The sequence below is a fragment of the Rissa tridactyla genome, chromosome 17, assembly GCF_028500815.1.
Source record: "Rissa tridactyla isolate bRisTri1 chromosome 17, bRisTri1.patW.cur.20221130, whole genome shotgun sequence".
Classification (NCBI taxonomy): Eukaryota; Metazoa; Chordata; class Aves; order Charadriiformes; family Laridae; genus Rissa; species Rissa tridactyla.
Window position 1 is genome coordinate 3,723,092 of NC_071482.1, and position 22,120 is coordinate 3,745,211.

A 22,120-nucleotide genomic window follows, 5' to 3' on the forward strand; every position below is an offset into this window, starting at 1 on the left:
CAGTGTCTTAGTTTCATCAGTGTCTTGCCTTGAACAGAGTCCTGCTTTGAGCAGTGTGTTACTTTGAGCAGTGTCTTAGTTTTGGAAGTGTGTTACGTTGACCGTTGTCTTGCTTTCGGCAGCGTCTTAATTTCACCACTGTGTTGCTTTGAGCACTCTGTTCCTTTCAGAAGTGTCTTAATTTCATCAGTGTCTTGCCTTGAGCAGTGTCCTATTTTCATCAGTGTGTTGCTTTGGGCAGTGTGTTGCTTTGGGCAGTGTCTTAATTTTGGAAATGTGTTCATTTGAGCAGTGCCTTGCTTTGACCAGTGTCTTAATTTCACCACTGTGTTGCCTTGAGCAGCGTGTTAATTTCAGCAGTGTCTTAGTTTCATCAGTGTCTTGCCTTGAACAGAGTCCTGCTTTGAGCAGTGAGTAACTTTGAGCAGTTTCATAATGTTATTGTTATCTTCCCTTGAGCAGTGTGTCGCTTTGAGCAGCGTCTTGCTTTGACTGGCGTCTTAATTTCATCAGTGTGTTGCTTTGAGCAGTGTGTTAATTTTGGCAGTGTCTTAATTTCATCAGTGTCTTGCCTTGAGCAGTGTCTTAATTTCATCAGTGTGTTGCTTTGAGCGGCATCTTAATTTCAGCAGTGTGTTGCTTTGAGCCCTGTCTGAATTTTATCAGTGTATAGCTTTGAGCAGTGTCCTGCCTTGAGCAGTGTCTTAATTTCGGCAGCGTCTTCCTTGGAGCAGTGTCTTGCTTTCAGCAGTGTCTTCCTTTGAGCAGTGTCTTAATTTTATCAGTGTGTTGCTTTGAGCACTGTCTTAATTTCAGCAGTTTGGTGCTTTGGGCAGTGTCTTGCCTTGGGCAGTGTCTTATTTTCATCAGTGTATTGCTTTGGGCAGTGCCTTGCTTTGACCAGTGCCTTAATTTTGGAAATGTGTTCATTTGAGCAGTGCCTTGCTTTGACCAGTGCCTTAATTTTGGAAATGTGTTCATTTGAGCAGTGCCTTGCTTTGACCAGTGCCTTAATTTTGGAAATGTGTTCATTTGAGCAGTGCCTTGCTTTGACCAGTGCCTTAATTTTGGAAATGTGTTCATTTGAGCAGTGCCTTGCTTTGACCAGTGCCTTAATTTCGTCAGTGTGTTGCTTTGAGCAGTGTCTTAGTTTCATCAGTGTCTTGCCTTGAACAGAGTCCTGCTTTGAGCAGTGTGTTACTTTGAGCAGTGTCTTAGTTTTGGAAGTGTGTTACGTTGACCGTTGTCTTGCTTTCGGCAGCGTCTTAATTTCACCACTGTGTTGCTTTGAGCACTCTGTTCCTTTCAGAAGTGTCTTAATTTCATCAGTGTCTTGCCTTGAGCAGTGTCCTATTTTCATCAGTGTGTTGCTTTGGGCAGTGTGTTGCTTTGGGCAGTGTCTTAATTTTGGAAATGTGTTCATTTGAGCAGTGCCTTGCTTTGACCAGTGTCTTAATTTCACCACTGTGTTGCCTTGAGCAGCGTGTTAATTTCAGCAGTGTCTTAGTTTCATCAGTGTCTTGCCTTGAACAGAGTCCTGCTTTGAGCAGTGAGTAACTTTGAGCAGTTTCATAATGTTATTGATATCTTCCCTTGAGCAGTGTGTAGCTTTGAGCAGTGTCTTAGTTTTGGAAGTGTGTTACGTTGGCCGTCGTCTTGCTTTGAGCAGTGTGTTCCTTTGAGCGGTTTCTTAATTTCATCAGTGTGTTTTTTGGAGCAGTTTGTTACTTTGAGTAGGGTCTTGCTTTCAGCAGCCACTTGCTTTGAGCAATGTGGTCTTTGAGCATTGTCTTGCTTTGAGCAGTGTGTTGCCTTGATCAGTGTCCTAATTTCAGCAGTGTCATGCCTTCAGCAGTGCCTTGCCTTGAGCAGCGCTTTGCTTTGAGCAATGTCTTGATTTCGGCAGTGTGTTTGTTTGAGCAGTGTCTTGCCTTGAGCTGTGTCTTAGGTTCATGAGTGTGTTGCTTTGAGCAGAGTCTTAGTTTCATCTCTGTGTTGCCTTGAGCAGTGTGGTGTTTTGAGTTGTGTCTTGAGTTGAGTGTTTCTTGATTTGATGTGTGTCTTGGTTTCAGGTGAGTGTTGTGTTTAGGTATGTATTGACTTCATCAGTGTTGTGCTTTAAGTAGTGTTTGCAGGGATGGTGGTCATTTGTGTAGTGCATTGTATCCATTTGTTGTTGCAGTGGTTGATACTGGGTGTGCCTTTTGTTTGTTGAGGGGGGGGTTGGTCTTGGTGGGTTGTTGTCTTTGTTGTGGGTGTTGTCTTTTGGTTTTGTAGGTACCGTTGTCGAGATGTGATGGTGATTGCCTAGAGTGTGGATCCAGGTGCCTGGTCCTGTTGGTGTTGTGTGCCTCGTCTGCGGTGTGGTAACGTATCTGCGTGTTTCTTGCCTGCCTTGGGGGTGATGTCTGTGTTGGCGGGTACTCGTCGTTTCAGGTGTTGGTGCTTGTGGTTACTTAGCAGAGGGATGGTTTTGCCCTTGGGCGGGCGAGGGAGGGGGGTAATTGGTTTTATTAGCGATGGGACAGGGAGGGGGTGCAGATGTGTCCCCTTGCCGGTGTTGCTGGCACCCGTCGCCACGGTCCGCAGGTGCCTATGAGTAGCCGCACCCACCGCGGGAGCTGTCCGCGTGCTGGAGCCGCGCCGGCCGACCGAGTCCTCCGGTGCCCGCCGCGCCGCGGCCTCCGGCTGCCCGAACGCGGCCCGCGGCGCCGGGTCTCGCGGGCCGGTGCCCGGGACTCTGGGCCCGACGCGGTTCTCCGGCGGCCTCCCGCCGACCCGGCCGTCCTTCCCGGCCCTCTCCCCGCGCGGCCCGGGCAGCAGAAGGCGGCCCTGCTCCCTCGGGGTTCCCTCTTACCTCGGGGGCCCTGGTTGCTGGTGCCCTCCTCCTCCTCCTCCTCCTCCTCCTCCTCCTCCTGCGGCTGGTGGTGCTCCTGGGGCCCGCCGGCCAGGGCCCCGGGCCCCTGCTCGTTGCCATGCGAAGTGCCATGAAAAGTGCCGTCGCCCAGAGTGCCGTCGCTCTTTGCTCCGTCCCTCTTCGCTACGCTCCCGAGGTCGCTCAAGCCCTCCAGGGTAAGGTCGGAGGAGCCCGCCCCGCCACTTCCTGCCGCCTCTGGTTGGCCCCCGGGCACCCACTCACGGCCCTCCATCCCCTGACAGACAGCCGGCCCCACGGCCAATGGGGAGGCCGGCTGACCACCCCAGCTGGGGGCTCCCCTACCTCATCAACCCAGGCCTCCCACCTACCCGGAAAAGAGCCCCCGTAACCCCACGCCCAACAGGGGGCCGGGGCTTCGCCCCGGCCCCCAAAAAGTTGGGCTGGGGCTTCGCCCCAGCCCAACTCCCCCAACCTCCCCAAAACTCAGGGGAGTCACTCGGTACTCTTCCCCTTGGGGGCCCCCGAGATCCTCCTCCTGCAATCAACCCAGTTGCAAGGCACCGCTCCCCGTCTTTGGGAGGGTGCCCTGTGCCGACGCTCCGTAACCCCTCCGCTGAGAAATCTCCTCCTCGCCCCGGTCTGACCTTCCGATGCCCCCCGCCTTTCCTAGTAGCACCCTAGAGACTTCCTTATCTTCCCCTCGATACGTCGGCCTGCCCTCCTTCACAGACCATCGCCTGTCTCGGATGGAGTCCTGCCGCAGGGGAAGACGGGGCCCCAGCCTCTACCTTCCCCAGACTGCATAAATAACGACGCGTGGCCCCTCCCCAAACCCTGTGGTCAGCCCGATGAAACCTGGTCAGGTTCTCCCGGCTCGTCCGGACCCTTCAGGAGAACTCCCGGACGGGACTACACAAATTCCGCCCCCTCTTTTGGGTGCCCCTTTTCCCCTGCCTAAAATTACTTTTTGCCCTAGTCACGGCTGCAATGCTCCCTTTCGCCCTCACGGTTACCCTTCTGCTTCCCTCCCTGGCCCCGTCAAGGCAAAACGCACGGCGCTACACCACACACCGCGTGGGCTCTAGCCAACACCAGGACGCTACCTGCCCACGCGAGTTCCCCAGAAAGGCGGTGCAGATCACACTATCTAGGCGCCAGACACACTCCCCACGGCAAAACCCTCTGTGCGGCACCTCTGACCACACCATCTGAGGACAAGGTCCGCTACCTGAGCCTCCTTCCCTCCCTACAGACGGCCGGGCTGACCCCTGTTGTCCTGGCAAATGCTTCCGGCAGACGAGCCCCGGACGCCGACCGACCCTTGCCCCTGCCGCACGCGTACACCCCGCCACAGCTACTCCGACTGCTTGAGGCTCTCGCCGAGAGCCTCGCCCCCAAACCGGCCCGCTGACCGGACTCGGCGGCAAAACCCGCCTCGACCCATTACGCTACACCTCTAGCACCTTGTGTACATCCAACGCCTGCGGCCGGCTACGCCGCCGATCCCCTCGGGACCCCGAGGTCCCTTGCCCTACGCCAGCGGTGCGCGGGTCTCTGATTGACCCTGCTTCGGCACGCACGCCCCATTTCAGATAATACCTATCCTTCTCTGCATCCCGGATGATCCTGACACACAGTACATCCTGCCATTCCCCTCCCTCCGACCCATACTGGATGACCATACCCCGATCCCCTGCTGCGCGTCCCTCGGGTAGGGATGCCGCACAAACCGTACTAACGTTTCAAGCTTCACCACAATAACATCTCTGCTAGACAGATTAGGCACAGGTCCTCCTGGCAACCCCCGCCGCGGGACGGGATCCGGCCACGCCTACGGTCCTCGGCGAGAAGGACCCTGGACGGCCCGGACTCCCCTTCGGACCCGCGACGCCACCTCTGAGACCCTCCCTGACTCTTTCCTCACTCCGACATCAAGCACTGAGCCCGAGACTCCCTCTGGGCCCCGCTCTCAGAAGGAGCTCGGCACGCGAGGGGCTCCTCCCGGGACCGTTGGGCTCGCCCGGGCTGCTCCACACAACCCCGCAGAAACGAGCGTACCCTTCCCAACCGCTGCGGCAAACCCACCGGCATCACTTTTAGTCTCAATCTCTAGGACAAACCAGACTCGCATCGCTACCCCCATTCGTCCTTCATCCTTATGAGAGCGCTGCGCCACACACCACAGACCCATCCTCACCAACAATGGCGGCTCGGGGTCCTGCCGGCGCGGCGCGTCACCTTCCGCCACCCTGGCCCTGCACCACACGGCAATACCCTACGCGATGCTGGCCTGGGCTCCGCATCGGCCCTTCCGCCATCCCTCGCCGCCGGCATGGACCTCTCCAGGACGACATGCCTCACCCCCCGCAGGCACGCAGGAGCCTCGCCCGCCCCGGGCCGCCCGGTCCCGTCTCTCACCGCCCTCCTCTGAAGCCGCTCCCGACAGACGCCGACCCCGAGACCCCGCCGCGACATCACGGCGGCCCCGCCGGCCGGTGCCCGCGCGATCGCCGCCCCCGGCGGGGCTGTCCCCTCGCCCCGCCCCGCCGCGACGTCACGGCCCGCTCCGGCGGTGACGTCGCGTGGCGCTACCGGGCGCCGGCGCCGCCCCTCCCCGCCCACCGCCGCGCCGGGACCCGCACGCAGGTACCGGGGGGGACGGGGGGGACGCGGGGAGGGGGCGCCGAGGGGGTCCCGGCGCCGCCAGCCCCGCGGGACGCCCCGATGCCGCCGCGCCGACGCCCCCGCCCGGGCTCCGTCCCCCGCCGCGCCGTGCGGGGGCCGAGCCGGGTCGTCCGCCCCTCCGAGCCGCGCCGAGACCCCCCTGCCCGCGCGCCGGCCCGCCTCTGCCGGGAGCTGTCCGCGCCGGGACCGCGACCGCGACCGCCCAAAAACGCTCCCAGACGCACCCCCGGACACCCGAAACGGCACCACGCGCCCCAGAGCCCCCGGCTGCCTTGGGAGAAGCCCCCGCTCCCCAAAACCTACCGCCCGCTGCCGGCCCCTCCCCGCCGTGGGACCCTCTCCCAGGGCGAGAGGAAACTGACACAGGGCGCCTGCCCCGCCTCTACGAAGTCCCCAATACGTAACGCCCGCCGCCGGCCGACCCCCCCGGCATGCGACCCTGACCGACGGCCCCGCTCCCGGGGCGGCCGCGCCGCATCTACACGGTCCCCAAAACCTAATGCCGGCCGCCCCCCTGGCGTGGGACCCTGACCGACGGCCCCGCTCCCGCACCCAAAGGAAGATGACACGGGGCGGCTGCCCCGCATCTACACGGTCCCCAAAACCTAACACCCGTCGCCGGCCAACCCCTCCCGGCGTGGGACCCTGACCGACGACCCCGCTCCTGGGGCCGGAGGAAACCGACGCGGGGCGGCTGCCTCGCCTCTACAAGGTCCCCAAAACCTTACAGCCCCTCTCTCGCACCCAGAAGAAGACAACGCGGGGCAGCTGCCCCACCTCTACGAGGTCCCCAAAACCTAACGCCCGCCGCCGGCCGACCCCCCCGGCATGCGACCCTGACCGACGGCCCCACTCCCACACCCAAAGGAAGACGATGCGGGCCGGCTGCCCCGCCTCTACGAGGTCCCCAAAACCTAACGCCCGCCGCCGGCCGACTCCCCGCCGGGGGACCCTGACCGACGGCCCCTCTCCCGCACCCAAAGGAAGATGATGCGGGGCGACTGCCCCACCTCTACGAGGTGCCCCAATACCTAACGCCCGCCACCCCCCCGGCGTGGGACCCTGACCTACGGCCCCGCTCCCGGGGCCGGAGGAAACCAATGTGGGGCGGCTGCCCCGCCTCTATGAGGTCCCCAAAACCTGCCCCCTGCTGACGGCCTCTGCCCGGCGTGGGACCCTCACCTACGGCCCCGCTCCCGCACCCAGAAAAAGATGACGCGGGGCGGCTGCCCCGCCGCAACGTCATCTGCCGTCGCAGCATCCTCCGTCCTCCCTTCCTACCCCACAACCTGCATCCCCCCGAGGGGCCTCGCCTGGTGGGCCCCGCGCCGCCCGCCCGCGGATCCCCTGCGCCCCCTTACCCTGGGCCGCTACCCCCTCGGGACCGGAGAGGGCCCGGAGGCGCAGGGAACCCTTTCTGTGACCGCTCACAATGCTCCTTTCTCTGTCCCGCAGGCCACGCCATGGACCTGGTCCTGGACGCCGCCGACCGACACCTCCTCACCCCCTACGTCTACCCCGCCGGCTGGCCCGAGGGCGAGCCCTGCCGCCAGCTCCTCAGCCTCTTCGTCATCACCAACCTCGGGGCGCTCGCCCTCTACCTCCTCTTCGGCACCCTCAGCTACTACTTCATCTTTGACCACCGACTCAAGACGCATCCCCAGTTCCTAGAGGTGCGTGCGCACCCTGCCTGCACCCCTGCCGCGCGCCGGCCCGGACCCCCTCGGCCTCCTCCGGTGGGAGGCCGAGCCCGATGGCGCCTGCCCGTGCCGTGGCGCCCGACGCCCCCCCTGCCTCTCCGCTAGCTGCTCTCCCTCGCTTCTGCGGGGGTGCTTGTCTCCCACAGGCCCGACCCCGCCTTCGATACTAAGCCGAGCCCCCAGAAACCCCCGGAGGACGCAAAGCCCCGAAACGTACAGCTGACGTGGGGGCCAGGCAGAGACGCCGGGCCGCCCTGTCCCGTCCGGGCCGCCCGGGCTCTCTTTGAACGCGTTAACCCCCCGATCCCCCTGCCTGCCCGGCGGTAACCGATACGCCCCTCGCGTCCCCCTCTCCGCCCTCGGCGGCCTCGAATTCTCCCCCTCCAAAAACGGCAATGGCCCCGGGGTCCCCGGCTGCTCTAGGGTGGTGCCGTCCCTACGCACGCCCGCGCTGCTGGACCCTGCCCTAGCGCCCCACTTCCCCTGCGTGCGTCGCCCTGTGGCGACGGGAGTCCGAGCTCCCTCGAGGCGGCGATCGTCCCTCGCCTGTGCCGCCCCTCTGGCTCGGCTGCCCGCACGCGGACATGCCCCGACGCCCTTCCTCACGACGCCCTTTTGAGAGACAACACCTGCCAGACCCGTGACGACAACCGCCCCCCACACCCTCTGGAAACACCCCCTCTGGGCTCCCGGTTGTCTCCGACTAGACGCCAGTACCATTAGTACACCGGGCTGCGCCCGGCGCCAGCCCCGACCCGAGCACGGCTCTCCCCGCACGGGCCCCTCGCCTTGGCGCCCGCGCCGTGGCGTGGGGCCGCTACTGAAGGCCACTTGGCAAACCACGCACCGGCCCTCCCTGCCTCCCGATGGGCCCGACGTGCCTCTCACCTTACAACCTTCACACCCACCCCGGCAATGCCCCTCGCGACAGGCCCCTCTCAAAGGCCGTCCCCGTCTCCACTAAACAGCCGCTTGAGGTACTGGCAGGCCGCCCCAAGGTCTCCCCGGAACCTTCTCTTCTCCGGGCCGAGCCGCCCCGACTCTCTCGGCCAGGCCTCGCGGCCGAGGGGCTCCGGCCCTCCGTCGGCGCCGGCCCTCCCCTGGGCGGCGGGTCCCTGTCTTTCCTATGCTGCCGGTTCCGGAGCGGAGCAGCGGGATCTCCCCGGAGCAGAGCGGAGGGGCGCGATCCCCGCCCCTCGCCCTGCTGGCTGCGCGGCTGGGCATGCCGCCCGGGAGACGGGCGGCCCTCTCAGCCGCACGCACACGTTGCCACCTGCTGCCTGGCTCACCCGCCAATAGCCTGCGCTCCTTCTTGGCAAGACTGCTCTCCCCTCTGAGATTCTCCCCTCAAATTCTCTCCCTCCGGAAACAGGGACGGCCCCGGGGTCCCCAGACGCTCGAAGGCTACGCCTTCCCTCCGCTCTCCCACGCTGCCGGCCCCTGCCCTAGCTCCCTGCTTCCCCTGCGCGATTATCCCTGAGGCGACGGGAGGCCGAGGCGGCGATCGTCCCTCGCCTGCCCGCGCGTGCGCCGGCGCCCTTCTCCGCGCCACGGCAAAACAACATCTGCCCGACCTGTCAAAGCAACTGCCTCTGCTGGGCTCCCGGTTGTCTCCGACTGGACGCCAATACCGCCGGTACGCCGGCCCGTGCCCGGCGCCGGCCCCGCCCCGAGCGCGGCTGCGCGGCGCCCGCTTTGTGGCACCGGGCCTCCGCCGAAGGCCGCCTGGCGAAGCGGCCCTCCCTGCCTCCCGATGGGCCGGGGCGCTGGGAGGGGCCGACCGGCCTCTCCCGGCTCGGCCCCTCCCCGTACGACCCTTCCCCCTGACTCCGCACCGAGCATCGCGGAACCGCAGACGAGTCTCGCGTGGAAACACCCCTGAAAGGTCCTCCCCTCCGACCCCCTCCCGCTGCCGCGAGAGGGAACCTCTTCGGCGAGATCGGGTCGCCCGGAGCCCCCGTCTGCCCGACCTCGCGTGTTCCCCGGCGTGCGGCAGCCTGCTCCTCCGATTGCCCGCGCTCCTCGCACAACGTTTCTCTCCCCTCCGTCCGACTCTGCCCTCTCTCACCTTACAACCTTCACACCCCCCCCGGCAATGCCCCTCGCGACAGGCCCCTCTCAAAGGCCGTCCCCGTCTCCACTAAACAGCCGCTTGAGGTACTGGCAGGCCGCCCCAAGGTCTCCCCGGAACCTTCTCTTCTCCGGGCCGAGCCGCCCCAACTCTCTCGGCCGGGCCTCGCGGCCGAGGGGCTCCGGCCCTCCGTCGGCGCCGGCCTTCCCCTGGGCGGCGGGTCCCTGTCTTTCCTATGCTGCCGGTTCCGGAGCGGAGCAGCGGGATCTCCCCGGAGCGGAGCGGAGCAGAGCGGAGGGGCGCGATCCCCGCCCCTCGCCCTGCTGGCTGCACGGCTGGGCATGCCGCCCGGGAGACGGGCGGCCTTCCGGGCTGCGCGCGCACGTTCCCGGCTCCCATCCGCCTTCCCGTCGCCGCTGCTCCCCCCGCCTCTGTCCGCTGGCCTCCGTAGATACCGGGGGTTGCCCCGGCCTGGGTCCGGGACCCCCGTGCTGGCCCCCGTGCGACCTCCTGAGGTTCCCGCGGGCCCCCTTCTCCGGCCTGTCCGGATGCCTCCGGAGAGCGTCCGCGTCCTCCGGCCTGTCTGCCGCGCCGCTCGGCTAAGGGCCGTCGGCAACCTTGCGGCGGACACGCCGTCCCCCTGACCCCCCTTCTCCCCTGCTGCCACCCCCCGCAGAACCAGGTGCGCCGGGAGATCCTCTACGCGCTGCGCTCCCTCCCCTGGATCAGCGTGCCCACTGTCGCCCTCTTCTTCGCCGAGGTGCGGGGCTACAGCAAGCTCTACGACAACATCGAGGACTCCCCGTACGGTGAGCCGCGCTCCCGCGCCCCCTCGCCGGGCCGGCGCCCTCTCCCCGTCCCCCCGGGGCGGGCGGCGTGCCCTCGCGTCTCCTGACAACGGCTCGCCTCGTACGAGCCCCGCAAAAACCGGCCGGCTGCCTCCGGCCTCGAGCTCCTCGCGGCGAGCGGTCGCGGCCCCAGGTGCCCTATGAGCCGCCGTGAGGAGACGCCCCGCCCGCCCGCCCGCCCCGGTGCCGGAACGGAGCGCGAGACCCTGCTCGGCGTACGCCCCCGTCCCCGACGGAGCCCGGTCCCTTTCCCAAACGTGGCTCCAGAAAACGGGCACGTGACGCCCTTTCCCCGAGCCACGGGACGCCGTCCCACCCCGTCGCCACGTCTCCCCAGCGGGACAGGTCCCTGCGTGCCTCGCGTGTGCCCACCGGCCTGAGGGCTGTCCCGTCTCCCCGCCCGCCCTCGCCGCCTCTGACCTCCCCGTTCCCCCAGGCTGGACGGGCGTCTTCCTCAGCATGCTGTCCTTCCTCTTCTTCACCGACATGGGCATCTACTGGATACACCGCGCTCTCCACCACAAACTGCTCTATAAGGTACGAGACTGGACGGCGGGCTCTCTGTGGGAGAGCCCTCGCCGCGAGCCGCGGGGGAACGGTCGGCTGGGGCGCGGCGAACCGGGTGTCGCCTCATCTCCCTGAGGCGCGCCCAGTGCCCGTGACGGTCGGCGCGAGCCGTGCGTCCCTCTCCCCCGGTCCCGGGCCCCCTCGACTCCCGGGGCAGCCCCTAGAGGGAGCCGGCCCGCGCGCCCACCCCCGTCCGTCTCCCGGGCCCCCGGGCCTCGGGGACCGACGGCGCGCCCTCTCCCCGCAGCGCTTCCACAAGCCCCACCACCTCTGGAAGATCGCGACGCCCTTCGCCAGCCACGCCTTCCACCCCGTCGACGGCTTCATGCAGAGCCTGCCCTACCACGTCTACCCCTTCCTCTTCCCCCTGCACAAAGTCACCTACTTGGGCCTCTACATCTTCGTCAACGTCTGGACCATCTCCATCCACGACGGTGACTACCGCGTCCCCCGCCTCCTGCGGCACGTCATCAACGGATCGGCCCACCACACTGACCACCACTTGTACTTCGACTACAACTACGGGCAGTACTTCACCCTCTGGGACAAGATCGGCGGCTCCTACAAGAGTCCCACGGCCTTCGAGGGCAAGGGCCCCCACGACTACTTGCGCAAGCTCCGAGAGAAAGCCCCGGGGGCGCCCGACGGCCCCCCGGCCGCCAAGACCGAGTAGGGCTCCCCCCGGCCCGGCCCCTCTTCGGGACCGGGTGCCCGGGCCCGATCTCGTCCCCTTCCTCCCCGGCCTCTCGAGACTATTTTCCCGCAGACGTGGAGCCCCTGTCCCCCGAGGGCGCGACCGGCGCGGGGCGGTGTCCGGCCTCGCCGGTGACTTACGGCCTCGCTCTACGCTGCCGACCCGCCCCGGTCCCCCTGCGGTTCCCCTTCCCGCCGACTCTGGAGCTCTGCTAAGCTCCCTGCGCTTGGTTACGAGTGTGCTACTACGTTACCAAAAATAAAAACAAAACTATGGTGTACCTAGAAGGAAAACATGGCACAAATACGACGATAACATGGCACAAATTTAACAGTATCGTGGCACAAATCGAAGATTAACGTAGCGCATGGCGGTGTCTCCGTCCATCCGTGCGGCATGCCGTCGTCGCCGATGCCTCGCTGCCGTCGCGGAGTCCGTCGGGACGAGTCGCGTCGTGTCGAGAGTCCGACGGGGCCACTTTTTTTTTTTTTTCCCCTGCTGTATTTCGCGAAAAAAAGACGCAAACCCCTACCTTTCGGACGCGGCGCCGATCTTCCCGACGGCTCCTCGGCGCTCGACGCGCTCTCCTCCTCCTTCTCGCCCGGGGATGTCCCACGGGGCGCTGACGGGATGCGTCCCGGAAACGACACGCCTGTAGGACAGAAAGGCGGAATGAGTCCCGTGGGTCCCCTGAGCTCCCCGAGAACGCTATGGGATGGGCGGGGGGCAGGGGAGGAACGGGCGATGGTGGGTTCGTGGCTGGCTCTCCCCCTTCCGCTGAAACGCGGTAGCCCTTCGGGTCTGACCGGCGCTCAATAAATCTCGCTTGCCAACTTGGCTGCCGTTCGGCCCCTTCGCCCTCGCTCCCGACGCTCCGCGTTCGCCTCCCTGCAATGATTTGCTCTCCCCGACGTGCACGGGAACCCTGACCTCTGTCTGCTGATTAACCGGGAGCCCGGAGAACCGCTGAGGGTCAAGGCGCGGCCCGGATCGTGCACGGTGACGCTGTCGCTGCCCTTTGCAAACCGCCGGGCTTATCCGGGGGCCCCGCTCCCTAACGACGTCCGGCCCTCGGGAAGAGCCCGGTCCCTGTCTCGACGCCCCATCTCTCCGCCCGCACCGAGCCTGGGGCTCGGCGACAGCATCGCTGACGGCAAAACCCCACGTGCGTAAAAACGATGCGAGAAACAGCCAGAGCGTTTGGGCAGATGTCCGGCTTAGCCCAGACGGCCCCTACGATTCACACATTTCATAGCGTCACAGATTCAGAAAATATAGATCCGGATCGCCTCGTTCCGACCCCCCCTCCCTGGGCAGGGACGCCTCCCACCGGACGGGGTTGCTCCAAGCCCCGTCCAGCCTGGCCTCGAACGCCTCCGGGGACGGGGCGGCCGCAGCTTCTCTCGGCGACCTGGGCCGGGGGCTCGCCGCCCTCGCGGCAAAGGATTCCTTCCCGATATCTCCTCTAAATCTTCCCTCTTCCGGTTTAAAACCGTTGCCCCTCGTCCCGTGGCTCCCCTCCCCGACCCAGAGTCCCTCCCCAGCTTTCCTGGAGCCCCTTGAGCGACTGGACGGGGCTCCGAGGTCTCCCCAGAGCCTTCTCTTCTCCAGGCTGGACCCCCCTGACTCTCTCGGCCTGTCCTCGCGGCAGAGGGGCTCCCGCCCTCGCGGCGGCGGCGCGGCCCTCCCGCAGACTCGCTCCGACGCGTCCCTGTCCTTCCCGTGGTGAAGACACCGGGGGACTGAGAGGCAGCCGAGAGGCAGCCGAGAGCAAAGCCCGGCCGCCCCAAAGGTGGCAGCTGGCATGAGCCCGGCCGAGTTGCCTCCGCTGGCTGAGAGGCAAGACGCCCTGGGGGCCGGCGGCTCCCGCCGCCTCTCGCCCATGTCCCTCCCTCGGCGGCGAGCTGCCTGCACCCAGCCCTGGCGCGAATGCCCGCGGGAACTCCCCGGCGACGGGCTGCGTGCCGAGGGCGGGAGGTCCGGCACGGTCGCCCCGACGGCTCCGTCGGCCACCGCAAAGCCCCTCCTCGTTACCGCGAGTCGCGCTCTGGCCTCTGTGCGCCGGGCAAACGGCCTCCCCGGCGTCTCGGGGCGGCTCCGTGCCCCTGCCACGCGCAGACATCAACATGCCTAGCTTTCTAGATGCCCGGATTTCTGTGCTCCCCTTCCGCTTCCGTCACCTCCCCGGAACGCTTCTCCTTGTATGGCCTCTCTCCTGCCCGGCACCCATGCACGACCCGGACCCGGAGCCGGGAAGGCTCCGCTCTGGGAAGGCGTGCCTTCGCCCTCAGGACGCGATCCGTTCTTTTCACGTCTAACAGCAGCGCCTCCCTGCCGCTGCCCGTGGAAAAACACAACGGCTGATGCTGCTGTAACCACAAGATGGAGGTGTTGCTCGCGGCGCACCGGCCGCGGGGGCCGCGCCGCCCTGAATGGCTTTCCTCATCCTCCTCTTCCTCGGTGCCCCAGAAGCCTGGGGCCCGAGGACGCGACCGGCTTCGCTGGCGGATACGCGTAGGGAGGCCCGTGGCCGTCGGAGACGGCGTGAGGCACGATGTCGCACCGAGGACCGCTCCACGACACGCACGGAAAGCTCCGGAGCCTGACGGGGCCGCCCCGCTGCCGTCCTCGCGTTGCCGCCCGCCCGGCTCGCCCTCTCCCCGCCACGAGGGCTGAGAGATCCCCTCCCTCCCGCAGGCAGCTGGCCGCGCGGCCTCGGATGCGGACGAGGAGGAGGCGGACCGTCCCCTCTGACCCCGAGAGATGCGGACGCGATGCCCGGACCGAAGGCGGCGTGAGTGACTCTCCCGCTCTGCCGAAGGCCCATCCCGAATCAAACCTCTTACCCTGGGATCCGCTCAAAACCCACACGGACACGCCGCCCGGCTTACGACCTCTGCCTTCCCTCCATTCGCCTACGCGTACTGGAAAATCTGGCCCCTAGCTGTCCCCGAGGCTGTCTCCCAAAGGGACGACGCGCCGGCGTCACGCCGACCTGGCTCTCGCGAAGCCCTCCGGTCCTCGGAGCGCCTGGACGCCTCGCTATCTGCTTCCGCGCGGACGGAGCCTTGCCGACGTCGGCCACGCGGAAGGGATGCCGAGATGCGGCGCCGCGTGCGCCCCGCGACTCGGAAGCTTCCGGCCCCCCGACGAAATACAGTACAGGTTTGACTAACGCTCCGTCCCTCTCCGGGTACGGTATGCCAACAGACGCCTACTGGCTGACGCCGCTCTGCGAGCGGCCTGAGACGAGAGTGCCGTCTACTACGTGCTGACCGCGTGAATATGCCGAGTACACTCCACAAGTACCTCGTGCTCCCTTCGGCGGCCCTGCCGCCCTCCTAAATCGCGTCGACCTCCGGGCTAGCCTTCCCGTGCGGCGCTACCTTCCTCCGAAGATAGCCACAGCCGGTGTTTCGGGACGCCTTTGGACTTTAGGAACTACAAAAAGACCAGCCTGCCCGGAAAACGGCTCCCGTGAAAAGGACCACGCGTTTCCCTGACTGTGTCTGAAGCATACAGCTTTTCCCTCGGGCTACGCGCAGATTAATTACAAACCGCCCGCCCTCCCGCTGAGCGTCCCCGGGACCCGCGTCGGGCCCTCGCGCCGCACGAGGGAACTTTGGGCGCCGGGTTTCGGCTCGATCCCGTCGCCTCAGCGTTTGAGCAGGTGGCCCGACGGCACCCTGCGCGGTCGCCGTGCCCGGGAGCGAGAGCCGCGTGCAGGGACTGAGAGTTCCCTCTCCCGCCCTCGGGGTGACGCCGCTCCGAAATCCCCCCGGCCCGGCTCTCGCCCGCATCGCTTGCCGGGCGGGTGCTGGACGTGAAGCGGGAGGGGCGGACTGTGGCTTCTCAAACACGACAGACGGCGTGATGTGACCTTGCCGGGCGCGCGCCGCTGGCTGTGCCGTGTTTTGCCCTGCTTTACCTGGGATTCCTTCCCTGTTTACGTGACGTTCGCCAGACTGCGAGCACCTGCAGACGGGATGCAGCGGCGACCTAGGGGAGACCGTGCGGCGGCCCGCTCGGGGTCCCGGGGGAGCTGAGCCGCGGGGCCGGTACGCGCATCCCTGCGAGACCCTCTCCCCCAGCCACGCCATAGTACGCGTTACTCTTTTTCAGTATTCCACTTATTAAACCCAAGACGCAGACGGCGGGACTCATCACCAATGAACCTTTACAGCCGTGGCACGGGGCACGGCTGCCCCTGCCAGGCTTCCAGCCTTCCAATACGCAAATAGAGAGCAGAGGACGCCGGAGCCTGAACGAGTCCGTCTAAACCCAAAGCGTCGTCGCGCCGTGGGCCGCCAGTGCCGGCTAATGACGAACGCGGGTTTTGTTCCACCCTGTCCGTCCCCCGTTCGCCGCCCGTTCGGCCTGTCTCCTTGCCCTCCTCGGCGGTCTCGGGGGACCGCTCGCCCTCACGGCGATAACAAGCGCCTTTGCTGCAGCTCGGAGAGCGGCGAGACCCGAGAGCTGTAGGAAATGATTCCTGCTCTGGATTTCCGGACGGGGGTTCTTGGCTTGCGAGCGCAAAAATGGGAAAGGAAAGGAAGGGATTACCGCCTGCGGGGCTCGGTTGACGCCCCGCTGAGAGATTCGGCCTCTCCGGCCGAAAGGCTGACGATTGTTCACGTCGAAGCCCCGACACCCGCCGATGGATGCCTTGGGGACGGCTCAGGCCGTTCCCTTGCGGAACTTCCCAAAGGACCGCCACCGTGGCGCGCGGACGCAACTCGGCCGCGTCGAGTTCCCGGCCCGTGCCGGACGGGATCGCCCCTCGGGCTTCCGCTCCCTCGGCGGATGTCGGATCCGAAAAAGTAACGCGTGAGGCCCCGAGGGGGATGGGACGGCTCGGAGGCCCCATCCTCCGAGACCTTGGGTTCGAGGGCGGGTCCTGCCGAGACCCGATGATTTTCTCTCGGAAGGCTCCCTGTGTCACAGGATCGCAGAACGGCAGCGTTTTGAAGAGACCTTTGGAGTTCGTCTAGTCCGACCCCCCTGCCGAAGCAGCGTCACCCTGAGCGGGCTGGACGGGCGTCGGGATGGCGTGGGAAATCTCCGGAGAAGGAGACCCCGCGGCCTCTCTGGGCGGCCTGTTCCGGTGATCTGACGCCCTCGCGGTAAAGATGTTTTTCCTCATGTTCGGACGGAATTGCCCGTTTTCCGGTTTGTGCCCGTCGCCCCTTGTCCTGTCGCCGGGCGCTGCTGAAAAGAGTCCGGCCCCGATCTCTCGGCGCCCGCTCTTTAGCTATCGATCGGCTTCGATGAGATCCCCTCCGTCTTCTCTTCTCCTGGCTAAACAGACCCGGGTCTCTCAGCCTTTCCTCAACAGAGAGGTGCTCCGGTCCCTCGACCTTCTCTGCGGCCCTCTGCTGGACTCTCTCGGGTAGTTCCCTGTCTTCCTCGAACCGGGCAGCCCGGAACTGGACGCCGTGCTCCGGCTCTGGCCTCGCCGGGGCAGAGTCGAGGGGGAGGATCGCCTCCCTCGACCTGCTGGCCGCGCTCCTCTTAATGCGCCCCTGGAAGCCGTCGGCCTCCTTGGCCGCGAGGGCTCCTTGCTGGCTCGTGGTCAGCTCGTTGTCCGACGGGAATCCCTGGTCCCTCTCTGCGGAGCTGCTTTCCGGCAGGCTGGCCCCTAACTCGTGCCGGCGCGTGGGGTTCTTCCTCCCGAGCTGCGGGACCCGACGCTTGCCCTTGTGGAACTTCGTCAGGTTCGTCTCCGCCCGACTCTCCGGCCTGTCCCGGTCTCGCCGTGTGGCGGGCGCTCCTCCCGGTTTTGTGTCGTCGGCAAGCTCGCAGAGGGTACGCTCTGTCCCCTCATCCAGGTCTTGGATGACTGCGCTCAACCGGACCGGACCTGGCACCGACCCTGGGGAACGCCGCCGCTTACGGGCCTCCGACTGGACTCCGCGCTGCCGATCGCGACCCTCTGAGCTCTGCCGTTGGGCCGATCCGCCTCCCTCTCCGCTCATTTAACTCACGCTTCCTAGGCTTATCTACGAGGATGTTATAGCAGACGGTCTCCAAAGCCCCGCACGAGCCGAGACAGACAACGTCCGCTGCCCTCCGCTCCTCCGCCCGGCCGGTCGTGCCGTCACGGAAGGCCATCCGATTGATCGAGCGCGATTTCCCTTTGGCGAATCCACATTGCCCGCTCCCGATAACCTTCTTTTTCTCTACGTGCTTAGAGGCGACATCCAGGATGCGATGTTCCGTCGCCTCTCCAGGGACAGAGGAGAGGCTGCCCGGCCTGTAGGTACCCGGGTCCTCCTTCTTGCCCTTTTAGAGGACTGGCGCGACATTCCCTTTCCTCCGGTCCTTGGGCACCTCTCCTGTTCTCCGTGACCTTTCCGAGAACACGAAGAGCGTCTTTGCAATAACATCTGCCGGCTCCCTCGGCGCTCGCGGGTGCTTCCCGTCGCGGCCCGTGGACGTGCGGGCGTCGCCTTTGTCGAAACGACCTCTAACCCGATCCGCCTCGATCGAGGGAGAGTCTTCCCTTCTCTGGGCTCTTTCTCTTACCTCCGTCGTCTGGGATTCCCGAGGGCTGGCCTCAGCAGTAAAGACCGAAGCCCGGAAGGCGTTCTGTAGCTCCGTCTTCTCTGCATCCTCCATCGCCGGGACGCCGACCACGCTCGGCGAAGGAGTGCGCCGCGACTCCGCAACGGGGGCCCGCTTTCCCAGGAGGAGACGTGCTCGCTCGATTCCCAGAGGAGTCGGAACAAAAGCGAACGGCCGGCCCCACTCGCAGACCCGCCCGCTCGACGTGCGCCTCGATTTGCTCCCGCCGGGAGCGAGCCGCGCGTGCCGCCCTTCTTGCCGCGGCGGGCTCTCGCCCCCGGCATCTCTGCGAACCGAGCTCTCTGCCGCCGCGGGGCTGAGGTCAGACTCCGACGGCCGGGAGAGCTACTTTACCCCCTGACTCGACCCCAGCCACGTGCGACGCTTCCGTCAAACCGCTCTATTCGCTCTCTCGCTGAGGCGCTGCGGGGTACATCTAGCCCGCCGGGACCTCTAGGGCCGCACCGGGGAAAGGTGAGGGGGAAGGAAAACCAGGGGGCCGACGGGTCCTCGCGTCGCTCTCGGAGTTCGCGTCATTGGCTGCCGATGAAAACCAGATGGACCTTACAATAAACTGTGCTCTGTTCCCCCTCCCCTTTACGGCACGAGACGGGTCCTTTTTTCAAGAAACGAAATGTACCTTAGCAAAGGAAATGCGTATTTCCCTCCACAAAGGAAGAGCTATTCATCTGTTCGCATTTACCGGCTAACTTCTAGCTTCACCCGAGAGGTCTTCCCTACGCGGCTCTCCCTTGTGCCCAGCCCTGTGACCCTGGGAGTCCGCCGGGGCACGGGGAACCTTCTCGGCTCCGTGCGCCGATTTTCTCCCTTCCGGCTTTGGCTGGTACTCGGGAAGAAAAGGAGACTTTATGACCTTTGGAAGAAAGGCCGGGGGGCTACGAGGCTGTCCTAAGTTTGACCAGGGAGAAAATTAGAAGGGCCGAAGCCCACCTACAACGTACTCTGGCTACTGCCCTAAAAAACACTACAAAATGTTTCTATAAATACATTAGCAGCCACAGGGGGGCTAAGGACGATTGCCATCCTTTTTTCAACGAGAGGAGAAACGCAGTGACCGCGGATGAGGAAAAGACCGAGGCGCTTCATGCCTTCTTGGCCTCCATCTTTAGTAGCAAGACCGGTTGTTTGCCGGGCACCCGGCCCCCTGAGCCGGAAGATGGGGAGCGGAACGAAGCCCCGGTAACCCGGAGGGAAAGGGCGACCGACCTGCTACACCGCTGAGGCGCGCGCCGGTCTCTGGGGCCGAGTGGGATCCGCCCGATGATACGGAGGGAGCCGGCGGCGGCGCTCGCCGAGCCGCTTTCTGTCATTTATCGGAAATCCCGGTCGACTGGAGGGTAGCGAACGGGACGCCCATCTACCAGAAGGGCCGAAAGGAGGGATCGGGGATTTACCGGCCTCTCGGTCTGACCTCGGTGCCGGGGAAGGTTACGGAGCGGATCATCTCGAGTGCCGTCGCGCGGCACGTATGGGACGACTGGGCAATCGAACGCAGTCAGCGTAGGTTTACGAAGGCGGATCCTGCTTGCCTAACCTCCTCTCCTTCTGTGACAAGGCGACCCGCTTAAACGCAAGAGGAAAAAGCTGCGGACGGTGTCTACCTAGACTTTGTTGAAGCCTCTGCTACCATTTCCCACCGCACGCTCCTCGTGAAACTGGTCGCTCGCGGATTGGACGGGCGCACGCTTCGCCGGGTAAAAACCAAAAAAAGCCGGAGGGCCGGGACCCGAGCGTTGTGGCGAACGGAGCTAAATCCAGTCGCCGCCCGGTCGTGAGCGGTGTGCTCCGGGGCTCGCTACTGGGGCCTGTTCTGCTCGGTATCTTCATCAATTGTCTGGACGAGGGGATCGAGTCCAACCTCGGTAAGCCTGTCGGGCAGGAGTGTCGATCTCCTTGAGGGTAGGAAGGCTCTACGGAGGAATCTAGACAGTGCGGATGGATGGCCCGAGGCCAACGGTGTGAGATTAGATGGAGCTAAGGGCCGGGTCTCGCACTTGGGTTGCGACCGCCCCGTATGGAGCGACGGGCTCGGGGAAGAGCATCCGGAAACCTGCCTGGCGGAAAAGGACCTGGCGATGTGGGTCGACAGCCGGCTCAGTGTGAGCCGGCGGCGTGCCCGGGCGGCCGAGAAGGCCCACGGCGTCCTGGCTTGAATCGGGAATAGTGTGGCCGGCAGGACTCGGGCAGTGATCTTCCCCCTGCGCTCGGCGGCGATGAGGCCGCGCCTCGAATACTGTGTTCTGTTTTGGGCCCGTCGCTACAGGAAAGACACGGAGGTGCCGGAGCGAGTCCGGAGAAGGGCGACGGAGCTGGTGAGGGGTCTGGAGCGTGACTCTTGCGAGGAGCAGCTGAGGGAGCTGGGGGTGTTCGGCCTGGAGAAAAGGGGGCTGAGGGGAGACCTTCTCGCTCTCTACAGCTCCCTGAAAGGAGGTTCGAGCGAGGGTGCGGTCGGTCTCTTCTCACGAGTGGCGAGATAAGACGAGAGAAAACGGCCTCAAGTCGCGCGGGGGGAGGGTTTGTATTGGTTAATAGGAAAAATTCCTTCACCTAAAGGGTCGTCGAGCATCGGTACTGGCTGCCCGGGGAAGCGGTGGAGTCCCCGTCCCCAGAGCTACTTAAAAGACATGTAGATGTAATGCCGACAGATGAGGTTTAGTGGTGGATTTGGCACCCTTAGGTTAACGGTCAGACGCGATTACCTTAAAGGTCTTTTCCAACCTAAATCCTAGAGTCATAGAATCGCCCAGGTTGGAAGGGACTTGTCCGATCATCGAGTCTGACCATTAACCTCGCTCTGACAGAACCCATCACTAAACTGTATCTCTGAGCGCTATGTCTACCCGTCTTTTAAATACCTCCAGGGATGGTGACTCCACCGCTTCCCCGGGCAGCCTGTTCCTACGCTTAATAACCCTTCCGGTGTAAAAATTTTTCCTCGTACCCAATCTAAACCTCCCCCGGTGCAACCTCTCCTCCTATCGCCTGTTCCTTGGGAGAAGAGACCAACCCCCACCTCTCTACAACCTCCTGTCCTGTGAATCTATGATTCCGTTTAACACAAGGCCGGTTCCTCATTTCTTGCTATTTCTTATTCTATTCTCTCCTCTATTCCTTCTTTGGGGGGGCAATTTGGCAGGGCAGATTTGTTTCGCGGGTGGCAGGACGGACGCGGCGCTGCTTTTGGGAAACGACGGCACGGCCTTTTTGGGTCCCGCCCGCCCGCTGTGTCCGCTCCGGAGAGCGACCGGTTATAGGGGCTCCGGCACGACGCAACTCCCTTATTGACTCTGCCCTCAACCGCCGTGACCTCCGGAGGGACATTACGCTGAATCGAGACCTATACAAGCTCTATTAGAAGGGCTTAGCGTTGTATTGACTCACTAATTGAAATACACTCACTAGGTTTCTAGGTGAAAACACCTCGGGGAAAGCTCTGGACAATGGTTCTGCTACGACGGCAAGCGAAATAAGAGGGAGCGCGTCTGCCTCGGGGCTGTCCGCAGGATTCGTAAACTCCCGTTCCTTTACTGCCGGGTCACATCCATTTTCTTTACAGCGCTCCCGACAACATTAGAAATACCGGAAGAGCGCACAGCGCGAGAGGCAGAGGACGTGCAACCCCTTAGTCTGCTCTCGGCACCTCTGAGACAAACCAGGCTCCAAAGCGGGTAAGGCCTTTTCTTAGCAGCGAGACGATGCCCAGAAAACACCGCTCTGCCTTACAAATTGGGGCCAGGCAACCTGCATGGCTCAATGCTCCCTTTGTCTCCCACGGTCACCCCCTTTCCCGCCTGTCACGGCAGACGCGGCTCCGGCTGATCTGCCCGGCTTGACACGGCAGCAAAAGGAGACCGCGCCAACGGCAGGGAGGAAGGGGACGAACGCGAGAGACGGAGGGTCACCCGGCATTAGTAAGCAACGCTCTTGCTTCCCTTGCACCGTCCTACACTCCCGAGGCATGATCTCGGTCGGTCAAGTCACGTAACGCGTATCTGTGCAGCCAGCAAAGTCCCTAGTGCTTGGCGTGAACGGGGCTGGATGCAGACGAACCGCCTGGGAACCGCAGACCGTATATTCCCGTTAAGCACATTC

At 64.3% G+C, this 22,120-nt stretch overlaps 1 protein-coding gene across 1 annotated transcript; it reads left to right on the forward strand.

Moving 5' to 3' along the window:
* The first annotated feature begins 5,455 nt into the window (after window positions 1-5,455).
* SC5D (sterol-C5-desaturase) lies at window positions 5,456-11,736 on the forward strand. Its single transcript, XM_054223077.1, has 5 exons — window positions 5,456-5,524; window positions 7,019-7,236; window positions 10,011-10,143; window positions 10,619-10,719; window positions 10,997-11,736. The coding sequence occupies exons 2-5, from the start codon at window positions 7,027-7,029 to the stop codon at window positions 11,420-11,422; spliced, it is 870 nt and encodes a 289-aa protein (XP_054079052.1). The 5' UTR covers window positions 5,456-5,524; window positions 7,019-7,026; the 3' UTR covers window positions 11,423-11,736.
* The last annotated feature ends 10,384 nt before the right edge of the window (window positions 11,737-22,120 follow it).

Excerpts from the sequence above, each read along its gene's own strand:
- SC5D (XM_054223077.1), top strand. The coding sequence starts at position 7,027 with ATGGACCTGGTCCTGGACGCCGCCGACCGACACCTCCTCACCCCCTAC. Across the intron at positions 10,144-10,618 it reads CATCGAGGACTCCCCGTACG|GCTGGACGGGCGTCTTCCTC; the intron begins GTGAGCCGCGCT and ends CCGTTCCCCCAG. Across the intron at positions 10,720-10,996 it reads ACCACAAACTGCTCTATAAG|CGCTTCCACAAGCCCCACCA; the intron begins GTACGAGACTGG and ends CTCTCCCCGCAG.